Source organism: Pseudophryne corroboree, chromosome 6 (assembly GCF_028390025.1).
Source record: "Pseudophryne corroboree isolate aPseCor3 chromosome 6, aPseCor3.hap2, whole genome shotgun sequence".
In the NCBI taxonomy this organism is placed as follows: Eukaryota; Metazoa; Chordata; class Amphibia; order Anura; family Myobatrachidae; genus Pseudophryne; species Pseudophryne corroboree.
Window position 1 is genome coordinate 60,280,892 of NC_086449.1, and position 23,547 is coordinate 60,304,438.

General features: G+C 45.9%; 1 protein-coding gene across 1 annotated transcript in view; it reads left to right on the plus strand.

Moving 5' to 3' along the window:
* Nucleotides 1-23,547, plus strand: part of LOC134936129 (complement C3-like) — an 828,079-nt gene that overhangs the window by 419,162 nt on the left and 385,370 nt on the right. Inside the window, exon 18 of the mRNA XM_063931046.1 lies at nucleotides 11,354-11,465. Coding sequence (XP_063787116.1) covers nucleotides 11,354-11,465 — 112 coding nt within the window. The remainder of the gene's footprint in view (nucleotides 1-11,353; nucleotides 11,466-23,547) is intronic.

Consider the following 23,547-nt stretch of genomic DNA (forward strand, 5'->3'; position numbering starts at 1 on the left):
AAACTTATTTTTCCACATATTTGCAAAAAGCAAATTTTGACCTTATATTATTTATACGAATAAACGCTAATATATTATTCATACTACATATCATCTCGTGGTTCTTTATTCAAACAAATTATTCCTAACATTTTTCTTTGCACGCAGGCGCAGTTGTGTAAACCTTGTTAAACGTCATTTAGTAACTTTCTGGAGGCTTCTGGGTTTAGCCTCTCACACGTACTGCTGCCACCCCTGTATTATTTATATAAGTAGAGCGTTGGTCACATTTGCAAATTTATATATAAATGTGTCTTATTTGCATTACTATGTGGCTAGGATGCACAAGCAGCTACTGTTGATTAAAATTATATGCAGCATGCCTATATTCTGTGTGCTACTGTGACAGTATCTGCATACGAAATGCTGCATATCATTTTAATCAGCAGAAGCTGCTTGTGCCCCTAGGCATACCAAATGCCCTAGGCATTTGCCTAGTTTGCCTATACCCAGGGCCGGTTCTGCTCCCCAGCACACAGTTATATACCTCCCCCCTCCCCAGCACACACTAATATACCTCCCCGTTCCCGAGCACACACTAATATACCACACCCTCTCCCGAGCACACACTAATATACCCCCCCTCCACACCACACACTAATATATCATTCCCCCTCCAAAGCACACACTAATATACCTCCCCGTTCCCGAGCACACACTAATATACCACACCCTCTCCCGAGCACACACTAATATACCCCCCCTCCACACCACACACTAATATATCATTCCCCCTCCAAAGCACACACTAATATACCACCCCCCTCCCCAGCACACACTAATATACCACCCCCCTCCCCAGCACACACTAATATACCACCCCCCTCCCCAGCACACACTAATATACCAACCCCCTCCCCAACACACACTAATATACCACCCCCCTCCCCAACACACACTAATATACCGCCTCCCCAGCACAAACTAGTATACCTACCCCTCTCTCCAGAACACACTAATACACCCCTCCCCCCATGTGCCAGCTGCAGAATGTACCAGAGTCTCTGCTCCTCGGTATGGGATAGCTGGCTGGCTGCTAGACCTGCTGGGCTGCTCCTCTCTGAAGGCTCCTCCAGTGCAGTCACATGTTGTGCACTAGATGACTTCCTGTTCCTGCCTAATCTGGAAGTAGGCACAGCAGAGCGACGGGAGGTGGTTGCCCGGCTTTGCCATGAGCACAAATGAAAAAATAGAAGTGCCCAGGCCCCCAAAATGACACTGATGGTAGGGGAGGGAGGGGGGATAAGGGAGGGGGAGGGCCGCTGCTGAAGACTGCTGTGTCTATATTGGAAGGCGGTGGGAGCGCTGCTTCCTGTCTGTTATCTAGGTTGACTGGAGGTTCGGGGAGGAGCTGGGAGGAGAGGGAAGGAGCAGGTCCCTGGTACGAGATCACAGTGAAGAGCTTCTGTTTGTGCTGCCGGTGCCGCTGCTGCCTGTCATACAGCGTGACAGGTGCGGGCTGGGGCAGCCTGCTGCAAGGTGTAGTAGCAGAACAGGGAGAGCACCTCATAAGGCCGGTGCCTCCCTGCTTTGCAGACTTTGCTGAGCGGGTAGCGCCGGCACTGATCACAGCATATGCGCAATCTGTCAATAACTGCTTAGAAGAGAAATGCACCATGGTCCTGTATAGTAGAGATAAAATACAGTGAGGATGTGTCCGCCAAAGAGTTGAAGGGAGAAGGCAACATATAAAGTCCCTGTTTCCTAAAATGTGGGGAGGTCGCTGTATGAGGCTCATCACTGATATGCCACAGCCAGACCTCACAGCTACAAATGAACCATCATTGTATGCTGACAGCCAGCAGGATGACATGTGGACACTTAAGGTGTCGATTTTAAAAGAGACTAAATAAAAGAGATCAAGGTGAGTTTTTGTAGACATCACGCTAGCGGTTATGGCTCCGGTCTGGCTAGTATTAAATTGGCATTTCTGTTTGGTGCGGCCTGGAGGGTTACAACACCTGCTGGACCCAGATCTGTGCACCAGAGTAGAAGGGCTAGTAGAAGCCCTGGGAGGACACAAGCTATATCTACAGAAGCTAATCCAAATTTACCCTGCACCAGACTGAGTATAATTAAATAACTGAATATTGATAACCAACTAAACAAAAAGAGAATTAGGCCCCAATGAGCGATAAATCTTACGTTGGAGGTGCTCCAAGGAATAATGTACCAGATACAAATTTAATTTGGTAGGTGTAGAAGAACCCACACCTCACCAAACGGAAAGAAATTCCTTTGTTTGGAGCACTCTTTTAGATAATATGTATGAATAGTGAAGAAAAATTATTATGATTAAAACTTAGCTTTTATTATTCAATACTTAACTAAAAAATGAAAGGGGTATAATACAAATATCAATTGATGAATCCCCTTATGAACAGTGGTAAAAATCTATAAGTAGGAGCAAATACTGTCGTCTTGAAATTGTGTATTTTGCTCAAAAAATAATGAAAAAGACAATGATAGTAATCTATCAGACTTTTAAACAAGCAACAGTAGTGATATTATTTTATATAACTCGCATTAGAACAGACAATTCCTAGGATCGGCTTCTCCTCATACTTTAATAAAACTTATACATATAAGACTGATACCTCTTCCATAGAAATAAATCAGTAAAAATGTCCATGTCTATGTTGGTGAAAAAATAATACATGGTTGCAATTTAGACTAGGCTAGGTACTTCATCTGCATTTTTAGTTGATATGTATCTACTTTGTGTTCTAAAACAAGAACCTGTCACATTGGTATTTGTATCTACTTGCATATGTAACAGATGCAGGTGCCTAGGCATCCACTTTATGTTTAAACCAAAATCTAGTCGCAATATAGCAAACCACGTGAGTCACTCAACACGTATTCATATTCAGAAAAGGGTAACAATACACATAACAAATCCTGATAATTGTCTGTATTCTGGAATCACATTAATTCATATAAGAAAAATTATATTGTGATATAACATGGACAAGGGGGAAAGAAAATTAATTGGGAAAAAAATAATAGTACAGACACTCTAGTAAACTAATCCCATCTGCTGTCTGACCTCATCCATGAGCAGAGGAAAGATGAGAGTCGGACCGTCGACTGTGTCATGGAAATAAGAAAGACAGGCACACTGGCTGGAGACCCCGTCGTGGTGTTAGATAGGCCCTGATGCTGATAAGCCTTGCAGGGTCTAAATGCGCCACTTGGGCCTGAGCCAGAGTCCGAAATGAGAGGAAAGACAGTGAGCAGAGATCAATTTAATTTGTACAATCAATTAATATAATCTGCGGAATGAGATCATTGTATCTCTTGATCTTTAAAAGAAAAAAGGGAAGAAAAAGAAAAAAAGGGTTTACATTTGTACTGCAATTGCCCACATCAAACTTGCTCCTAGTGGATAGTATTGTTATTAGAGAATAATTGATATGTATATCTTTTGTGGGCACAGACTGAATGGTATCACAGATATTGACCTGTCCACATTGGTTATACGTTGCTTATTGCCATATTGCTCAAAAAGACTAGTACCTATTGGCAAATATACAATACCATTCCTACCTAGTGTGAAACTGAAAGCAAGGGATAGTGGGCACACCAGTTTGCTGATCCCATCTGAGATCAATATTATTCAATTAGTATAATCTGCGGGATAAGATCATTGTATCTCTTCATCTTTAAAAGAAAAAAAAGGGGATTTAAATTTACTCTGCAATTGCCCACATCAAACTTGCTCCTAATAGATAGTATTGTTATTCAAAGATAGTTGTAGTGTATAACTTTTGTGAGCACAAACTAGACGGTATCACAGGTATTAATTAGTGATGAGCGAGGTTCGGTTTTACTCGGTTTTACTCGGTTTTACTCGGTTCTCAAAACGGCATCTTATTGGCTATCCAAAACACGTGACATCCGTGAGCCAATAAGATGCCGTTTTGAGAACCGAGTAAAACCGAGTAAAACCGAATCCGCTCATCACTAGTATTAATATGTCCACATTAGTTACACGTTGCTCATTGCCATGATGCTAATACCTATTAGCAAATGATACTACCATTCCTATATGGAATTGGGTTCAAGGTAAAAATCCTGCGCACTCTAATGCAGCCTTTAGTGGTGCCTTACCCTGATGTGTCACCACACACACCTGAAGAACATAAACAAGGCAAAACAATGGGATGGGAACCAACTGGTGGCGCAAAAAGAAAAACAAAGTGCATCAAACCAATGGATACAGATTACCTAGACACAGCTGAGACTATGCAATGTCCTTATAGGTCAAAAGTCCAGAGTCCAAAGGCTTCTCAAATTTGCTTCTCGTGAATTGTCCAAAACCAAATGGTAACATGAAAAAAAAACACAAATGGTACACACTAGTTCAGAGAAAAATCCCAGATGTGAAATAGGGAATATGAATGTTTCTTCCCGGGTTCCTTGTACTGGGATGTCTATGGGAAGTGGTGTTCTAGCCGTACAGGTTCACCTCGGTGTGAAAGGTGTTATGGGCTCCTCACATGTGTGCTTACTTCAATATGATTCCAAACAAGCTCATAAAGGTTTCTTTGGATTCTTAACATATAGGCTTTATATGCTCCAATAGTGCTCCAATAGTGATTAATATCATATAATCTTTAAAATTGGCCGCTCACATTCAGGCTTACTTTAAAAGATGCCGTTCTTCCATGTAGCGGTTTCTTTATGGGTAAGTCGTCTTATCGTCCTCGAATGTCTCCTCACTTTGTATTGTGCTCGATAAAAAGCATACAAACGAGGGGACGTGTGAGGATACGTAATAAATTTATTATAAAAAAAGGTAAAAAGTGTTTCCAAAGATAAAACAGAGATAGGATCCCCACAACAAAAACCAGAAATGAGGATCTTAATACAGCCTAGTCCGACAGTAAGAAAAAGATATTACCCCGGGAAATCTCACCGCTTTCTGGCTGGAATAACTGGTTGCTGTGGTGATCCAACTTGTCACATGCTCCCACCAACGCGTTTCTACTAAAAGTCTTTGTCAAGGTGCATGTGTGGTGTGCCATGCCTTCTATTTATACCTGGCATGGTGTATAACCTACCGCCCCTTCCTGGGCGGGTCCTGGTTTATTAATTAATGTATAGCCTTTACAAACTCAAAATTATAAAGGTGAAATACTGTAATGGGTGTTATGAAAAAAACAATTGTATTTAAACGAAAAATAAGGATAGAGGGAGTTCGGAGAGTGTAGATACGTGTTGTGCGTTCCATTACGTCTGGAACGCACACTACTTCCGCCGGACATCCGGCGGAAGTGATACTACATGTGATCCAATGCATCGCTGCAGTGAGCGGTTACCGTGACCCCGCTCTGAGACGTGGTTGTCATGGTACCGCAATGTTTGATCCTCATTTCTGGTTTTTGTTGTGGGGATCCTATCTCTGTTTTATCTTTGGAAACACTTTTTACCTTTTTTTATAATAAATTTATTACGTATCCTCACACGTCCCCTCGTTTGTATGCTTTTTATCGAGCACAATACAAAGTGAGGAGACATTCGAGGACGATAAGACGACTTACCCATAAAGAAACCGCTACATGGAAGAACGGCATCTTTTAAAGTAAGCCTGAATGTGAGCGGCCAATTTTAAAGATTATATGATATTAATCACTATTGGAGCACTATTGGAGCATATAAAGCATATATGTTAAGAATCCAAAGAAACCTTTATGAGCTTGTTTGGAATCATATTGAAGTAAGCACACATGTGAGGAGCCCATAACACCTTTCACACCGAGGTGAACCTGTACGGCTAGAACACCACTTCCCATAGACATCCCAGTACAAGGAACCCGGGAAGAAACATTCATATTCCCTATTTCACATCTGGGATTTTTCTCTGAACTAGTGTGTACCATTTGTGTTTTTTTTTCATGTTACCATTTGGTTTTGGACAATTCACGAGAAGCAAATTTGAGAAGCCTTTGGACTCTGGACTTTTGACCTATAAGGACATTGCATAGTCTCAGCTGTGTCTAGGTAATCTGTATCCATTGGTTTGATGCACTTTGTTTTTCTTTTTGCGCCACCAGTTGGTTCCCATCCCATTGTTTTGCCTTGTTTAGATACTACCATTCCTACCTAGTGCGAGACTGAAAACAAGGGATAGTGGGCACTCCGGTTCACTGATCCCATCTGCTGTCTGACCTCATCCGTTGAGCGGAGGACAGATGAGAGTAGGATTGTGGGTTGTGCCGTGGAAGGAAGAAAAGACGGATGACAACTTGAGAAGCCGTGAGTGGTGTTAGGCGGACCCTGGTGCAAATTGCCTTGCAGGGTCCGGATTCGCCACCGGAAACCAGATGTTCGTCCGTGGAGGGGAGAAAAAGGGGGAAGGGGAAGAGGGTTAGGGGAGTACCAGACTGTTGTATCTCAGCGCAAGTCGCTGTGAGTCACCGCTGCTTATCCCAGGATATCTCCGGGTTCAATCGATCCAAGCCGCTCATTCACTGTAAACTGCTGCTGCTGATCACGGCTCCCCCTGCAGTGGGGAGTCCGTGCATGGGGCCGTTATTGGACATACGTTTCACCACCTGGGCTTGCTCACCTAGCAGCCTCTTTGCTCCTACTTATAGATTTTTACCACTGTTCATAAGGGGATTCACCAATTGATATTTGTATTATACCCCTTTCATTTTTTAGTTAAGTATTGAATAATAAAAGCTAAGTTTTAATCATAATCATTTTTCTTCACTATTCATACATATTATCTAAAAGAGTGCTCCAAACAAAGGAATTTCTTTCCGTTTGGTGAGGTGTGGGTTCTTCTACACCTACCAAATTAAATTTATATCTACAGAAGCCACAGATGTCTGGATTGGTTTTACAGAACAAAAAGACAATTGTTAAGAGTGCTTGACACCACCAATGTATATCTGTGTGTATGAAAGCACAAAGAATTTATTCATATTTTGATAAAAAGATTTTAACTATCAGCCGATCATCAAGGGTTCCTACCAGGGGCTGGCTGGCACATTATAAAATGGTGTGCATGCATAAAACACTGGCCCATGAGTGTCAGTCCATCCTTAAAGTAACCCCATTGGCAATGGCTTCAGAAGGGGGGTGCGGCCTGCACCCAGGTGTCACCCTCGGAGTGGGGTGACACCAAAATGACAGCTTCCCCACCATAGGTGTGCACAGCACATTTTATTAGGGGGTGCGCCATCGGAGGGGTGTATCTAGCACCATCTATTGAGGTCAACGCAATATAAAATGTCCACCCTTGTACCAATCCTAATAAAGCAGATACATTGTCAGATGTTGTGGTGTGCACCAAACAAACAACCCTGATGGCACTCACTGCAATTACACTGCTCCTCCTCAGCCTGGTCTGGCTCCCACTCTCTTTCCCCTGCAAGCTGCAGCAGCTTACTTACAAGTCAGTCACTCACTGACACTGATAGTCGCAGACTAGTACTGCTGCTGCTGGAAAAACGAGTGACGTGTCAATGTTGCTGCCAACCGCCTGCCAGTATTGAATTTGTCTTCCTAAGAGGAACGCTGGATGCATGCTGATCCTCATCAGTGGCTGGCGTTGGCATAGCATAGAAGGAGAGAGGTGGGCATGTGGCGCGTGCGCGTGCGAGCAGCATGACGTAATGATATCACGCTGTTTTTGTACATGGAGGTGGAGGTGGGAGTTTGAAAACCGGTGGCAGTGGCACCCTTTATTAACCCAGGCGTCCGGTCAGTAATGCAGTCCTGACAGGGTGCAGCGCAGAGGGGACAGTAATCAGCCTGCTCGGCGAATGCTGCATCAGGCATGTGAGATTGGGGTGCCAGACATTAGGGGGTACCTGTGCGCACCAGGCACCCCCTCTGTGCACACCTATGTTCCCCACACTTCCAGGAGCCAGGTGCTACAGTGTGACACTCTCCTGTTGCACCCGGCTCCTGTCATAGAGGAGCAGCTGACAGTGCGGGCACTGCTCTCTGGGAGCAGCCCAGCATCTTCAGGGATGCTGGGCTGGCCCTGGAGTGATGTCACTGGGATCCCCTATGAGGTCACGCCCCTTCAACTTAGGGCACGCCCATTTCCGGTGCACTAGCGGGTACAGGGTGCACACTGGGTGTCGCCAGACACGGTGATACCTCTGCCCATTGGGAGTACTTAATTTTCAACTTTCAAGGTTGGTACTCCCAGTCCTGGTATCACAGGGGTCATTCCGAGTTGATCGCTCACTTCGGATTTTCGCAGCGCAGCATTTCTGGCAAAATGGGGCTAATCTGCGTACGCGTAAGCACCGCAATGCACACACACGTCGTACAAGTACAAAGAGCTTTGTGGTTTTGCACCGGTTCTAGCGACGCTTCCAGTCGCACTGGCGGACGCAAGGAGATTGACAGGAAGTGTGAGTTTCTGGGTGGCAACTGACCGTTTTCTGGGAGTGTTTGGAGAAACGCAGATGTGGCCGGGCGTTTGCTGGGCGGGTATCTGACATCATTACCTGGTCCTTCGTCGCAGCAATCATCGCACAGAATAACAGGGCTGGTCTAGTTCTGCACAAAATGTGTTTGCTGACACTCAGCAGCACAGGTGTTCGCACTCCTGCAAAGTGAAAATACTCTCCCAGTGGGCAGCGACAATGCGTTTACCCGGCTGCTAAAAACTGCTAGCGAGCGATCAACTCGGAATGACTCCCACAGTCTATTATAGATTTGTTTTTTGTTTAAAAATGCTTGGCATGCACACAGTGTCAGATTTGGCAGCAGGATGGAGGCTGCAGAAGAGGTATTTGGGGTCATCCCGACCCGATAGTTCGCTGCAGTTTCTCGCAGCGATCGGGTCGGAACTGCGCATGCGCCAGCGCATAGCAGCCTTCGTTGCCTAGTGATCGCCTCTGAGGCAGAGGAGGTCGGTGGACGGGAGGGGGCTGGACGGCGACGTTAAGCCGCCGGTTATGGGGAGCGGTCCGGCCAACACAGGCGTGGCCAGACCATTGGAGGGGCGGGCCGTGGTGGCTGCGTGACGTCACACACAGCTGCTGCGAGCTGGGGTGCGACGAGTAGCTCCCGGCCAGCACGCTAAAACTGCACTGGTCGGGAGGTACTCTTGAAGCACAAAGGTATCGCTGCTGTGCGATGCCTTTGCACTTCTGCCGGGGGGGGGGGGGGGGGCAGTGACATGTGGATGTCCCACCGCATGTCATTGTCAATTTAGCACAGCTACGATCAACCCGGAATGACCCCCATTGTAAGATAAAGCAGTTTACTTTTTGGAGTTTGGTACATACTTTAGGGGTCAGACCGTAGTCCCCAATGACAATAATGGGGACTGCGGTCTGCTATGGTAGGAAACTTAGAAACATAACCTTCTCCAAGAGATTTCTGTGAAATCTCCTGCAGCAGGCTGTTAGTACTGTATTGTACATAACTGTGAGGTGATTCTGCATAATTTTATGAAATACCATTTTTTTATTATATAAAATCGCAATCAATAGATGCATTTTAAAAATATTTCAAGAATTTGAGCTGTGTAATCTGAATAATTTCTAAATACAAAATAGCAATACTGTTAAGAAAATAAATATACCCCAAACAATAAAATAGGTAAAAACTAAAATAAGAAAAATAGGAATTAAAACTATAAAGAAACAGGATATAAAATTATAAACAATAAATAAAACAATAAAATATTAAATAAAAAATACACTAAATAAAGTCTATCTATCTATCATCTATCTTGTGGAAGTATCTGGGTACTGTTGTGTGCCTAGACTTACATAATACAACATAATAGAATTTTTTTTAGAATAAACCTAAAAAAGGTAACTCAAACCAGACACATCGAATACATCTCATAATAATTCCAATATTTTCTATAAACTATTTATTCACAAATCTCCAAGTTGTCCAAGAAATGTTTTCTGATTATGATAATACTATAACTCCCAACTTTGCACAGCTGATGCGGGACCCTTGTGCGGCTACGCCGTGAGCGACCCGGAAAGTGGGCGTGGCCTCTTACGGGAGGTGCGTGGCCTTTGCAATCTTGGCGTGGCCTCGTGGCACGGACCCAATTTTCGTCATTTTGGGGGAGTAATCAGTGCTCCACTAGCAGCTGGGCAACCCCCTGTCCCCTCCCGTCCACCGACCTCCTCTGTGCATGTATTCAGAGATCACTCGCTGCTTTACAGAGCAGTAGGTGATCAAAGGCTCCCCCAACTGTCCCTCCCCACCTGCGGGACACTCCGTCCTGAGGGTGGGACAGCGGGACAGTGTCCAAATAGCGGGACTGTCCTGCTGGAATCGGGACAGTTGGGAGGTATGTACTACAGTAATTAGAGATGTGCACTGACCCATGTTTTTTGGTATTGGATCTGGATTTATCTTCGTGTTTTGGTTATGGTTTTGCAAAACCATCAGGAAACCCATGCCGCCCAGTGATTTTCCGCTAGCCGCCCAGTGATTTGACGCTAGTCATTAGTATCGGCACTGCTAGGTGCCGGAGATCCATCAGACACAGGCTTCCCTACTCCATATGCATGACTCAGACTAGCATGGACCCACTAGGTGTGGTTCATTAGGTTGACATACATTGGGTCGACCACGTTTGGTCAACATGACCACTCGGTCAACATGGTAATTAGTTCGACATGGAAAAAGGTCGACATGAGGCTTTTGACTGTTTTTGGTGTCGTTTTCTTCATAAAGTGACGGGGAACCCCGGTTGGTGCACCGTGTCCCCTCGCATGGCTTGTTTCGTTCGCCATGCTTCAGGCAAGGTACCTCGCTGCCCTCGGCACAGGTTACCGTTCCCAATTGTAGTCCACGTGGATCATTAAGTATGAAAAAGGTCAAAAAATGGAAAAAAAATTGAAAAACTCATGTCTACCTTTTGTCATGTCGACCTAGTACATGTTGACCTAATGACCATGTCGACTTAATGCATGTTGACCAAACGTATTTGACCTAATGACTGCCATCCGGACCCACTACCTCCAGACGGATATCTTTAATGCATTTCAATGAGAACCCCCAAGTTGCTGACCAAACATCCATTTCAGTCCCTTCTATGCATGTGCTGTATGCTGAAACTTGCTACTGTATACGTGTCCGGGAACAGAGGTGCGTCTGACTCACAATGAGGCCTTTAGGCTGCAGTTTGCTATGTATAGCAATGAACAGGAATAAGCAATAATTGTTATTTTCCTCAATTTAGTAAGAGAGAACTGAAATAATACATTTTGGGAAGAAATTACTGATCCTATAGAATTTTGTCACAGTGTTTTTTCCCTCTTTTTGAGAGCACGTGAATTAAAAATAAATATGTTCTATATATCAGGTGAAGAAGACGGTGAGTACGTAAAAGATTCGGAAATACAATCCAGATCAGATTTCCCGGAAAGTTGGTTCTGGCTGATGGGGATAATGACTGAGGAAGCAGATAAAGATGGGTAAATACTGTATGCTTTAGCAAGTCAACAAACTTCTTATGAAATTCAAGTGATAATTAGAGTAACTAATTGTCCTTTCCTATGCCATTAACAGTAGAGGATCTTGCCACGGGCAAGCTGGACTTTTGCCCGGGGCGCCGCCTTCCGGAGAGCCCAGCGCCATCCGGAGGGCGCCGCACCATGGCAAGATCCGCTGCTGCTGTCAGTGCTGTGCTCCCCGCTGCCGCTGCCCCCCGCCGTGAAGGGAACTAGACGCGTAGCGTTTAGTTTCCCTTCGTGGAGAGGACCTTTGTTGTGCAGTGCGCGATGACATCATCGCGCACTGCACATCATTTCAGCCACACCCCTATTGCCCGCCCGGGGCGCTGCAAACCGTGGAGCCGGCCATGGACATTAAATAGACAAAATGTGTGCCATTGGATTACAGTAACCCACTGTTCAGATTTGTCTACAATACAGTTGACACACAGATTGTTTCAGGCAGTAGCTTTATATGTGCCCTTTGCTGTTGCCATCTAATTGCACAAGCTCAGTTGCAGGTGGTTATTTGTCTGAGATACATACAACATTGATCTCCTGTAATTGCTCTGAGTTGCATATGCCGCTCCTGTTGAATGTGCACCCACACTGTTTTCTCTACACTTTATAAACAGGGAATGTTAGTTGTTGTGAATTGTTGACGACAGTATATCAATACAGAAACGTTAATTCTCTCCAGTGTTTTGTCATGATTTTTTTTAAGCCCTGAGTTCCGCACATCCGTTCCCCTACATTGCTAATAGCGAGGCCGCCATCTGCAGATATCACTGTTATTTTGGAGTGATGGACCTTGGATACATATATCCATTGGGTTAGGCTGCAGGAAGTGGGTGGGTTAGGGTTAAGCAGCACAGGGGGAGGTTAGATGTAGGCACTAAGGGGGAGGTTAATGTTAGGCTGCGGGAATGGAGGGTTAAGGGGATAGCATACTTACCTTACCCCTGTTAGGATTTTAAAGATCAGGATGCTGGCTTCGGTATTGTGACCACCGGCACCCCGTCCACCGGTTACCTACTGCAAACTAGTGATGAGCGGGTTCGGTTTCTCGGAAACCGAACCCCCCCGAACTTTACCCTTTTTACACGGGTCCGAGCCAAACTCGGATTCTCCCGTATGGCTCGGTTAACCCGAGCGCACCCGAACGTCATTATCCCGCTGTCGGATTCTCGCGAGATTCGGATTCTATATAAGCAGCCACGCGTCGCCGCCATTTTCACTCGTGCATTGGAAATGTTAGGGAGAGGACGTGGCTGGCGTCTTCTCCGTTATTGTTGAACTTGATTGTGCATTATTGCTTAATTGTGGGGAGGACTGGGAAGCAGCTGTATAATATAGGAGGAGTACAGTGCAGAGTTTTGCTGATCAGTGACCACCAGTTATCCGTTCTCTGCCTGAAAAAAACGCTCCATATCTGTGCTCAGTGTGCTGCATAATTTATATATCTGTGCTCACACTTCTTAATTGTGGGGACTGGGGAGCAGCTGTATTATATAGTAATTGTAAAGCGCAATGGAATATGCTGCGCTATATAAGAAACTGCTAATAAATAATAAATAAATATCAGGAGTACAGTGCAGAGTTTTGCTGACAGTGACCACCAGTATACGTTGTCTGCCTGAAAAACACTCCACATCTGTGTTCAGTGTGCTGCTTTATTGTGGGGACTGGGGACCACCAGCCTCACCCCACCGCACGTCACTGCCACCAGTATAATTAATATTATATAGGAGGAGTACAGTGCAGAGTTTTGCTGACCAGTGACCACCAGTATATAATATATAGCAGTACGGTACGGAAGGCCACTGCTGTACCTACCTCTGTGTCGTCATTAAGTATACTATCCATCTACATTCTATACCTGTGGTGCATTTTAGTGGTGCGCAGTATATATATATAGTAGTAGGCCATTGCTATTGATACTCGCATATAATTCCACACATTAAAAAATGGAGAACAAAAATGTGGAGGTTAAAATAGGGAAAGATCAAGATCCACTTCCACCTCGTGCTGAAGCTGCTGCCACTAGTCATGGCCGAAACGATGAAATGCCATCAACGTCGTCTGCCAAGGCCGATGCCCAATGTCATAGTAGAGAGCATGTAAAATCCAAAAAACAAAAGTTCAATAAAATGACCCAAAAATCGAAATTGAAAGTGTCTGATGAGAAGCGTAAACTTGCCAATATGCCATTTACGACACGGAGTGGCAAGGAACGGCTGAGGCCCTGGCCTATGTTCATGGCTAGTGGTTCAGATTCAGATGAGGATGGAAGCACTCATCCTCTCGCTAGAAAAATGAAAAGACTTAAGCTGGCAAAAGCACGGCAAAGAACTGTGCGTACTTCTAAATCACAAATCCCCAAGGAGAGTCCAATTGTGTCGGTTGCGATGCCTGACCTTCTCAACACTGGACGGGAAGAGCTTGCGCCTTCCACCATTTGCACGCCCCCTGTAAGTGCTGGAAGGAGCACCCGCAGTCCAGTTCCTGATAGTCAAATTGAAGATGTCACTGTTGAAGTACACCAGGATGAGGATATGGGTGTTGCTGGCACTGGGGAGGAAATTGACAAGGAGGATTCTGATGGTGAGGTGGTTTGTTTAAGTCAGGCACCCGGGGAGACACCTGTTGTCCGTGGGACGAATATGGCCATTGACATGCCTGGTCAAAATACAAAAAAAAATCAGCTCTTCGGTGTGGAATTATTTCAACACAAATGCGGACAACAGGTGTCGAGCCGTGTGTTGCCTTAGTCAAACTGTAATAAGTAGGGGTAAGGACGTTAACCACCTCGGAATATCCTCCCTTATACGTCACCTGGACCGCATTCATCATAAGTCAGTGACAAGTTCAAAAACTTTGGATGACAGCGGAAGCAGTCCACTGACCTCTAAATCCCTTCCTCTTGTAACCAAGCTCCTGCAAACCACACCACCAACTCCCTCAGTGTCAATTTCCTCCGTAGACAGGAACGCCAATAGTCCTGCAGGCCATGCCACTGGCAAGTCTGATGAGTCCTCTCCTAACTGGGATTCCTCCGATGGATCCTTGAGTGTAACACCTACTGCTGCTGGCGCTGCTGTTGTTGCTGCTGGTAGTCGATCATCATCCCAGAGGGGAAGTCGGAAGACCACTTGTACTACTTCCAGTAAGCAACTGACTGTCCAACAGTCCTTTGCGAGGAAGATGAAATATCACAGCAGTCATCCTGCTGCAAAGCAGGTAACTCAGGCCTTGGCAGCCTGGGCGGTGAGAAACGTGGTTCCGGTATCCACCGTTAATTCAGAGGCAACTAGAGACTTGATTGAGGTACTGTGTCCCCGGTACCAAATACCATCTAGGTTCCATTTCTCTAGACAGGCAATACCGAAAATGTACACAGACGTCATAAAAAGAGTCACCAGTGTCCTAAAAAATGCAGTTGTACCCAATGTCCACTTAACCACGGACATGTGGACAAGTGAAGCAGGGCAGACTCAGGACTATATGACTGTGACAGCCTACTGGGTAGATGTATTGCCTCCCGCAGCAAGAACAGCAGCGGCCGCACCAGTAGAAGCATCTCGCAAACGCCAACTCGTTCCTAGGCAGGCTACGCTTTGTATCACCGCTTTCCATAAGAGGCACACAGCTGACAACCTCTTACGGAAACTGAGGAACATCATCGCAGAATGGCTTACCCCAATTGGACTCTCCTGGGGATTTGTGACATCGGACAACGCCACCAATATTGTGCGTGCATTACATCTGGGCAAATTCCAGCATGTCCCATGTTTTGCACATACACTGAATTTGGTGGTGCAGAATTATTTAAAAAACGACAGGGGCGTGCAAGAGATGCTGCCGGTGGCCCAAAGAAATGCGGGCCACTTTCGGCATTCAGCCACCGCGTACAGAAGACTGGAGCACCACCAAACAGTCCTGAACCTGCCCTGCCATCATCTGAAGAAAGAGGTGGTAACGAGGTGGAATTCATCCCTCTATATGCTTCAGAGGATGGAGGAGCAGCAAAAGGCCATTCAAGCCTATACATCTGCCCACGATATAGGCAAAGGAGGGGGAATGCACCTGACTCAAGCACAGTGGAGAATGATTTCAACGTTGTGCAAGGTTCTGCAACCCTTTGAACTTGTCACACGTGAAGTCAGTTAAGAAACTGCCAGCCTGAGTCAGGTCATTCCCTCATCAGGCTTTTGCAGAAGAAGCTGGAGACATTGAAGGAGGAGCTAAAATAGAGCGATTCCGCTAGGCATGTGGGACTTGTGGATGGAGCCCTTAATTCGCTTAACCAGGATTCACGGGTGGTCAATCTGTTTAAATCAGAGCACTACATTTTGGCCACCGTGCCCGATCCTAGATTTAAAACCTACGTTGTATCTCTCTTTACGGCAGACACAAGTCTGCAGAGGTTCAAAGACCTGCTGGTGAGAAAATTGTCAAGTCAAGCGGAACGTGACCCGTCAACTGCTCCTCCTTCACATTCTCCCGCAACTGGGGGTGCGAGGAAAAGGCTAAGAATTCCGAGCCCACCCGCTGGCGGTGATGCAGGGCAGTCTGGAGCGAGTGCTGACATCTGGTCCGGACTGAAGAACCTGGCAACGATTACTGACATGTCGTCTACTGTCACTGCATATGATTATGTCACCATTGAAAGAATGGTGGAGGATTATATGAGTGACCGCATCCAAGTAGTCACGTCAGACAGTCCGTACGTATACTGGCAGGAAAAAAAGGCAATTTCGAGGCCCTAGCACAAACTGGCTTTATTCTACCTAAGTTGACCTCCCTCCAGTGTGTACTCCGAAAGAGTGTTTAGTGCAGCCACTCACCTTGTCAGCAATCGGCGTACGAGGTTACTTCCAGAAAATGTGGAGAAGATGATGTTCATCAAAATGAATTATAATCAATTACTCCGTGGAGACATTCACCAGCAGCAATTGCCTCCAGAAAGTACACAGGGACCTGAGATGGTGGATTCCAGTGGGGACGAATTAATAATCTGTGAGGAGGGGGTTGTACACAGTGAAAGGGGTGAGGAATCGGAGGATGATAATGAGGTGGACATCTTGCCTCTGTAGAGCCAGTTTGTGCAAGGAGAGATTGATTGCTTCTTTTTTGGTGGGGGCCCAAACCAACCAGTCATTTCAGCCACAGTCGTGTGGCAGACCCTGTCGCTGAAATTATGGGTTTGTTAAAGTGTGCATGTCCTGTTTAAACAACATAAGGGTGAGTGGGAAGGCCCATGGACAATTCCATCTTGCACCTCTTTTTTCTTTAATTTATCTTTGCATCATGTGATGTTTTGGGACAATTTTTTTGAAGTGCCATCTTGCCTGACACTGCAGTGCCACTCCTAGATGGGCCAGGTGTTTGTGTCGGCCACTTGTGTTGCTTAGCTTAGTCACACAGCGACCTTGGTGCGCCTCTTTTTTTCTTTGCATCATGTGCTGTTTGGGGACAATTTTTTTGAAGTGCCATCCTGCCTGACACTGCAGTGCCACTCCTAGATGGGCCAGGTGTTTGTGTCGGCCACTTGTGTCGCTTAGCTTAGCCATCCAGCGACCTTGGTGAAAATTTTAGGACTAAAAATAATATTGTGAGGTGTGAGGTGTTCAGAATAAACTGGAAATGAGTGGAAATTATGGTTATTGAGGTTAATAATACTATGAGATCAAAATGACAGCCAAATTATATGATTTAAGCTGTTTTTTAGGGTTTTTTGAAAAAAACACCCGAATCCAAAACACACCCGAATCCGACAAAAAAATTTCGGTGAGGTTTTGCCAAAACGCGTCCGAATCCAAAACATGGCCGCGGAACAGAATCCAAAACCAAAACACAAAACCCGAAAAATGTCCAGTGCACATCACTACTGCAAACCCCTGTGTACATAATGCAATTGATGTGGAGATCCATCTGCCTTATCCTGACCGTATTGAATGGCTTCGCAGCACTCCCCCATCTCAGCATGCAGGCAGAGCACCTGGTAGTGGAGCTTCTTAGCAAGGCCTTTAGGCAGCCAGACTGGCCCAAAAGGCCATTTGCAGATGGCTAGTCCACCACTGTAGTCCGACCAACTGCGAAATGGTAGGTCACCATGATACCCATATTTGCAACATTAAAAAACATTTCTTATTGTTATAATTACTATTTATATATTTAGCAAATCATCCCACCTTTAATTATATGCTAGTAGCAGGCAATGTCAGACGAAGTGCCCACCAAGGGAATGCAGTGGTAGGGCCCCATGTGTAGGGGTGTGGCCAGTCTCCATAGGGGGTGTGACCAGCAACTACATTGGTTTGCATAACCATTAGAGAGTGCATGGGCTGGGCTCCTTGATGAATATATATATATATATATATATATATATATATAGTAAATACTTCGAGTGCATAGGTTCTCAAACTCTGTCCTCAGGACCCCACACAATGCATGTTTTGCTGGCCTACTTACGGAATTACAAGTGAAATAATTAGGTCCACCTGTGGACCTTTTAAAATGTGTCTGTAAGTAATTAATACACCTGTGCACATGCTGGGTTACCTGCAAAACAATCATTGTGTGGGGACCTGAGGACCGAGTTTGAGAACCTGTGTTCTAGTGAATTAATAACAACAATGCACTGTAAACCATAGTCCTGTGCATTAGAGATGAGCGCCTGAAATTTTTCGGGTTTTGTGTTTTGGTTTTGGGTTCGGTTCCGCGGCCGTGTTTTGGGTTCGAACGCGTTTTGGCAAAACCTCACCGAATTTTTTTTGTCGGATTCGGGTGTGTTTTGGATTCGGGTGTTTTTTTCAAAAAACACTAAAAAACAGCTTAAATCATAGAATTTGGGGGTCATTTTGATCCCAAAGTATTATTAACCTCAAAAACCATAATTTACACTCATTTTCAGTCTATTCTGAATACCTCACACCTCACAATATTATTTTTAGTCCTAAAATTTGCACCGAGGTCGCTGTGTGAGTAAGATAAGCGACCCTAGTGGCCGACACAAACACCGGGCCCATCTAGGAGTGGCACTGCAGTGTCACGCAGGATGTCCCTTCCAAAAAACCCTCCCCAAACAGCACATGACGCAAAGAAAAAAAGAGGCGCAATGAGGTAGCTGTGTGAGTAAGATTAGCGACCCTAGTGGCCGACACAAACACCGGGCCCATCTAGGAGTGGCACTGCAGTGTCACGCAGGATGGCCCTTCCAAAAAACCCTCCCCAAACAGCACATGACGCAAAGAAAAAAAGAGGCGCAATGAGGTAGCTGTGTGAGTAAGATTAGCGACCCTAGTGGCCGACACAAACACCGGGCCCATCTAGGAGTGGCACTGCAGTGTCACGCAGGATGTCCCTTCCAAAAAACCCTCCCCAAACAGCACATGACGCAAAGAAAAAAAGAGGCGCAATGAGGTAGCTGTGTGAGTAAGATTAGCGACCCTAGTGGCCGACACAAACACCGGGCCCATCTAGGAGTGGCACTGCAGTGTCACGCAGGATGTCCCTTCCAAAAAACCCTCCCCAATCAGCACATGATGCAAAGAAAAAGAAAAGAAAAAAGAGGTGCAAGATGGAATTGTCCTTGGGCCCTCCCACCCACCCTTATGTTGTATAAACAAAACAGGACATGCACACTTTAACCAACCCATCATTTCAGTGACAGGGTCTGCCACACGACTGTGACTGATATGACGGGTTGGTTTGGACCCCCCCCCAAAAAAAAGCAATTAATCTCTCCTTGCACAAACTGGCTCTACAGAGGCAAGATGTCCACCTCATCTTCACCCTCCGATATATCACCGTGTACATCCCCCTCCTCACAGATTATCAATTCGTCCCCACTGGAATCCACCATCTCAGCTCCCTGTGTACTTTGTGGAGGCAATTGCTGCTGGTCAATGTCTCCGCGGAGGAATTGATTATAATTCATTTTAATGAACATCATCTTCTCCACATTTTCTGGATGTAACCTCGTACGCCGATTGCTGACAAGGTGAGCGGCGGCACTAAACACTCTTTCGGAGTACACACTTGTGGGAGGGCAACTTAGGTAGAATAAAGCCAGTTTGTGCAAGGGCCTCCAAATTGCCTCTTTTTCCTGCCAGTATAAGTACGGACTGTGTGACGTGCCTACTTGGATGCGGTCACTCATATAATCCTCCACCATTCTATCAATGTTGAGAGAATCATATGCAGTGACAGTAGACGACATGTCCGTAATCGTTGTCAGGTCCTTCAGTCCGGACCAGATGTCAGCATCAGCAGTCGCTCCAGACTGCCCTGCATCACCGCCAGCGGGTGGGCTCGGAATTCTGAGCCTTTTCCTCGCACCCCCAGTTGCGGGAGAATGTGAAGGAGGAGATGTTGACAGGTCGCGTTCCGCTTGACTTGACAATTTTGTCACCAGCAGGTCTTTCAACCCCAGCAGACCTGTGTCTGCCGGAAAGAGAGATCCAAGGTAGGCTTTAAATCTAGGATCGAGCACGGTGGCCAAAATGTAGTGCTCTGATTTCAACAGATTGACCACCCGTGAATCCTTGTTAAGCGAATTAAGGGCTGCATCCACAAGTCCCACATGCCTAGCGGAATCGCTCCCTTTTAGCTCCTTCTTCAATGCCTCCAGCTTCTTCTGCAAAAGCCTGATGAGGGGAATGACCTGACTCAGGCTGGCAGTGTCTGAACTGACTTCACGTGTGGCAAGTTCAAAGGGCATCAGAACCTTGCACAACGTTGAAATCATTCTCCACTGCACTTGAGACAGGTGCATTCCACCTCCTATATCGTGCTCAATTGTATAGGCTTGAATGGCCTTTTGCTGCTCCTCCAACCTCTGAAGCATATAGAGGGTTGAATTCCACCTCGTTACCACTTCTTGCTTCAGATGATGGCAGGGCAGGTTCAGTAGTTTTTGGTGGTGCTCCAGTCTTCTGTACGTGGTGCCTGTACGCCGAAAGTGTCCCGCAATTTTTCTGGCCACCGACAGCATCTCTTGCACGCCCCTGTCGTTTTTTAAAAAATTCTGCACCACCAAATTCAAGGTATGTGCAAAACATGGGACGTGCTGGAATTTGCCCATATTTAATGCACACACAATATTGCTGGCGTTGTCCGATGCCACAAATCCACAGGAGAGTCCAATTGGGGTAAGCCATTCCGCGATGATCTTCCTCAGTTGCCGTAAGAGGTTTTCAGCTGTGTGCGTATTCTGGAAAGCGGTGATACAAAGCGTAGCCTGCCTAGGAAAGAGTTGGCGTTTGCGAGATGCTGCTACTGGTGCCGCCGCTGCTGTTCTTGCGGCGGGAGTCCATACATCTACCCAGTGGGCTGTCACAGTCATATAGTCCTGACCCTGCCCTGCTCCACTTGTCCACATGTCCGTGGTTAAGTGGACATTGGGTACAACTGCATTTTTTAGGACACTGGTGAGTCTTTTTCTGACGTCCGTGTACATTCTCGGTATCGCCTGCCTAGAGAAGTGGAACCTAGATGGTATTTGGTAACGGGGGCACACTGCCTCAATAAATTGTCTAGTTCCCTGTGAACTAACGGCGGATACCGGACGCACGTCTAACACCAACATAGTTGTCAAGGACTCAGTTATCCGCTTTGCAGTAGGATGACTGCTGTGATATTTCATCTTCCTCGCAAAGGACTGTTGAACAGTCAATTGCTTACTGGAAGTAGTACAAGTGGGCTTACGACTTCCCCTCTGGGATGACCATCGACTCCCAGCGGCAACAACAGCAGCGCCAGCAGCAGTAGGCGTTACACGCAAGGATGCATCGGAGGAATCCCAGGCAGGAGAGGACTCGTCAGAATTGCCAGTGACATGGCCTGCAGGACTATTGGCATTCCTGGGGAAGGAGGAAATTGACACTGAGGGAGTTGGTGGGGTGGTTTGCGTGAGCTTGGTTACAAGAGGAAGGGATTTACTGGTCAGTGGACTGCTTCCGCTGTCACCCAAAGTTTTTGAACTTGTCACTGACTTATTATGAATGCGCTGCAGGTGACGTATAAGGGAGGATGTTCCGAGGTGGTTAACGTCCTTACCCCTACTTATTACAGCTTGACAAAGGGAACACACGGCTTGACACCTGTTGTCCGCATTTCTGGTGAAATACCTCCACACCGAAGAGCTGATTTTTTTGGTATTTTCACCTGGCATGTCAACGGCCATATTCCTCCCACGGACAACAGGTGTCTCCCCGGGTGCCTGACTTAAACAAACCACCTCACCATCAGAATCCTCCTGGTCAATTTCCTCCCCAGCGCCAGCAACACCCATATCCTCCTCATCCTGGTGTACTTCAACACTGACATCTTCAATCTGACTATCAGGAACTGGACTGCGGGTGCTCCTTCCAGCACTTGCAGGGGGCGTGCAAATGGTGGAAGGCGCATGCTCTTCACGTCCAGTGTTGGGAAGGTCAGGCATCGCAACCGACACAATTGGACTCTCCTTGTGGATTTGGGATTTCGAAGAATGCACAGTTCTTTGCTGTGCTGCTTTTGCCAGCTTGAGTCTTTTCATTTTTCTAGCGAGAGGCTGAGTGCTTCCATCCTCATGTGAAGCTGAACCACTAGCCATGAACATAGGCCAGGGCCTCAGCCGTTCCTTGCCACTCCGTGTGGTAAATGGCATATTGGCAAGTTTACGCTTCTCCTCCGACAATTTTATTTTAGGTTTTGGAGTCCTTTTTTTACTGATATTTGGTGTTTTGGATTTGACATGCTCTGTACTATGACATTGGGCATCGGCCTTGGCAGACGACGTTGCTGGCATTTCATCGTCTCGGCCATGACTAGTGGCAGCAGCTTCAGCACGAGGTGGAAGTGGATCTTGATCTTTCCCTAATTTTGGAACCTCAACATTTTTGTTCTCCATATTTTAATAGGCACAACTAAAAGGCACCTCAGGTAAACAATGGAGATGGATGGATTGGATACTAGTATACAATTATGGACGGGCTGCCGAGTGCCGACACAGAGGTAGCCACAGCCGTGAACTACCGCACTGTACTGTGTCTGCTGCTAATATATAGACTGGTTGATAAAGAGATAGTATACTCGTAACTAGTATGTATGTATAAAGAAAGAAAAAAAAACCACGGTTAGGTGGTATATACAATTATGGACGGGCTGCCGAGTGCCGACACAGAGGTAGCAACAGCCGTGAACTACCGCACTGTACTGTGTCTGCTGCTAATATATTGACTGGTTGATAAAGAGATAGTATACTCGTAACTAGTATGTATGTATAAAGAAAGAAAAAAAACCCACGGTTAGGTGGTATATACAATTATGGACGGGCTGCCGAGTGCCGACACAGAGGTAGCCACAGCCGTGAACTACCGCACTGTACTGTGTCTGCTGCTAATATATAGACTGGTTGATAAAGAGATAGTATACTCGTAACTAGTATGTATGTATAAAGAAAGAAAAAAAAACCACGGTTAGGTGGTATATACAATTATGGACGGGCTGCCGAGTGCCGACACAGAGGTAGCCACAGCCGTGAACTACCGCACTGTACTGTGTCTGCTGCTAATATATAGACTGGTTGATAAAGAGATAGTATACTCGTAACTAGTATGTATGTATAAAGAAAGAAAAAAAAACCACGGTTAGGTGGTATATACAATTATGGACGGGCTGCCGAGTGCCGACACAGAGGTAGCCACAGCCGTGAACTACCGCACTGTACTGTGTCTGCTGCTAATATAGACTGGTTGATAAAGAGATAGTATACTCGTAACTAGTATGTATGTATAAAGAAAGAAAAAAAAACCACGGTTAGGTGGTATATACAATTATGGACGGGCTGCCGAGTGCCGACACAGAGGTAGCCACAGCCGTGAACTACCGCACTGTACTGTGTCTGCTGCTAATATATAGACTGGTTGATAAAGAGATAGTATACTCGTAACTAGTATGTATGTATAAAGAAAGAAAAAAAAAACACGGTTAGGTGGTATATACAATTATGGACGGGCTGCCGAGTGCCGACACAGAGGTAGCCACAGCCGTGAACTACCGCACTGTACTGTGTCTG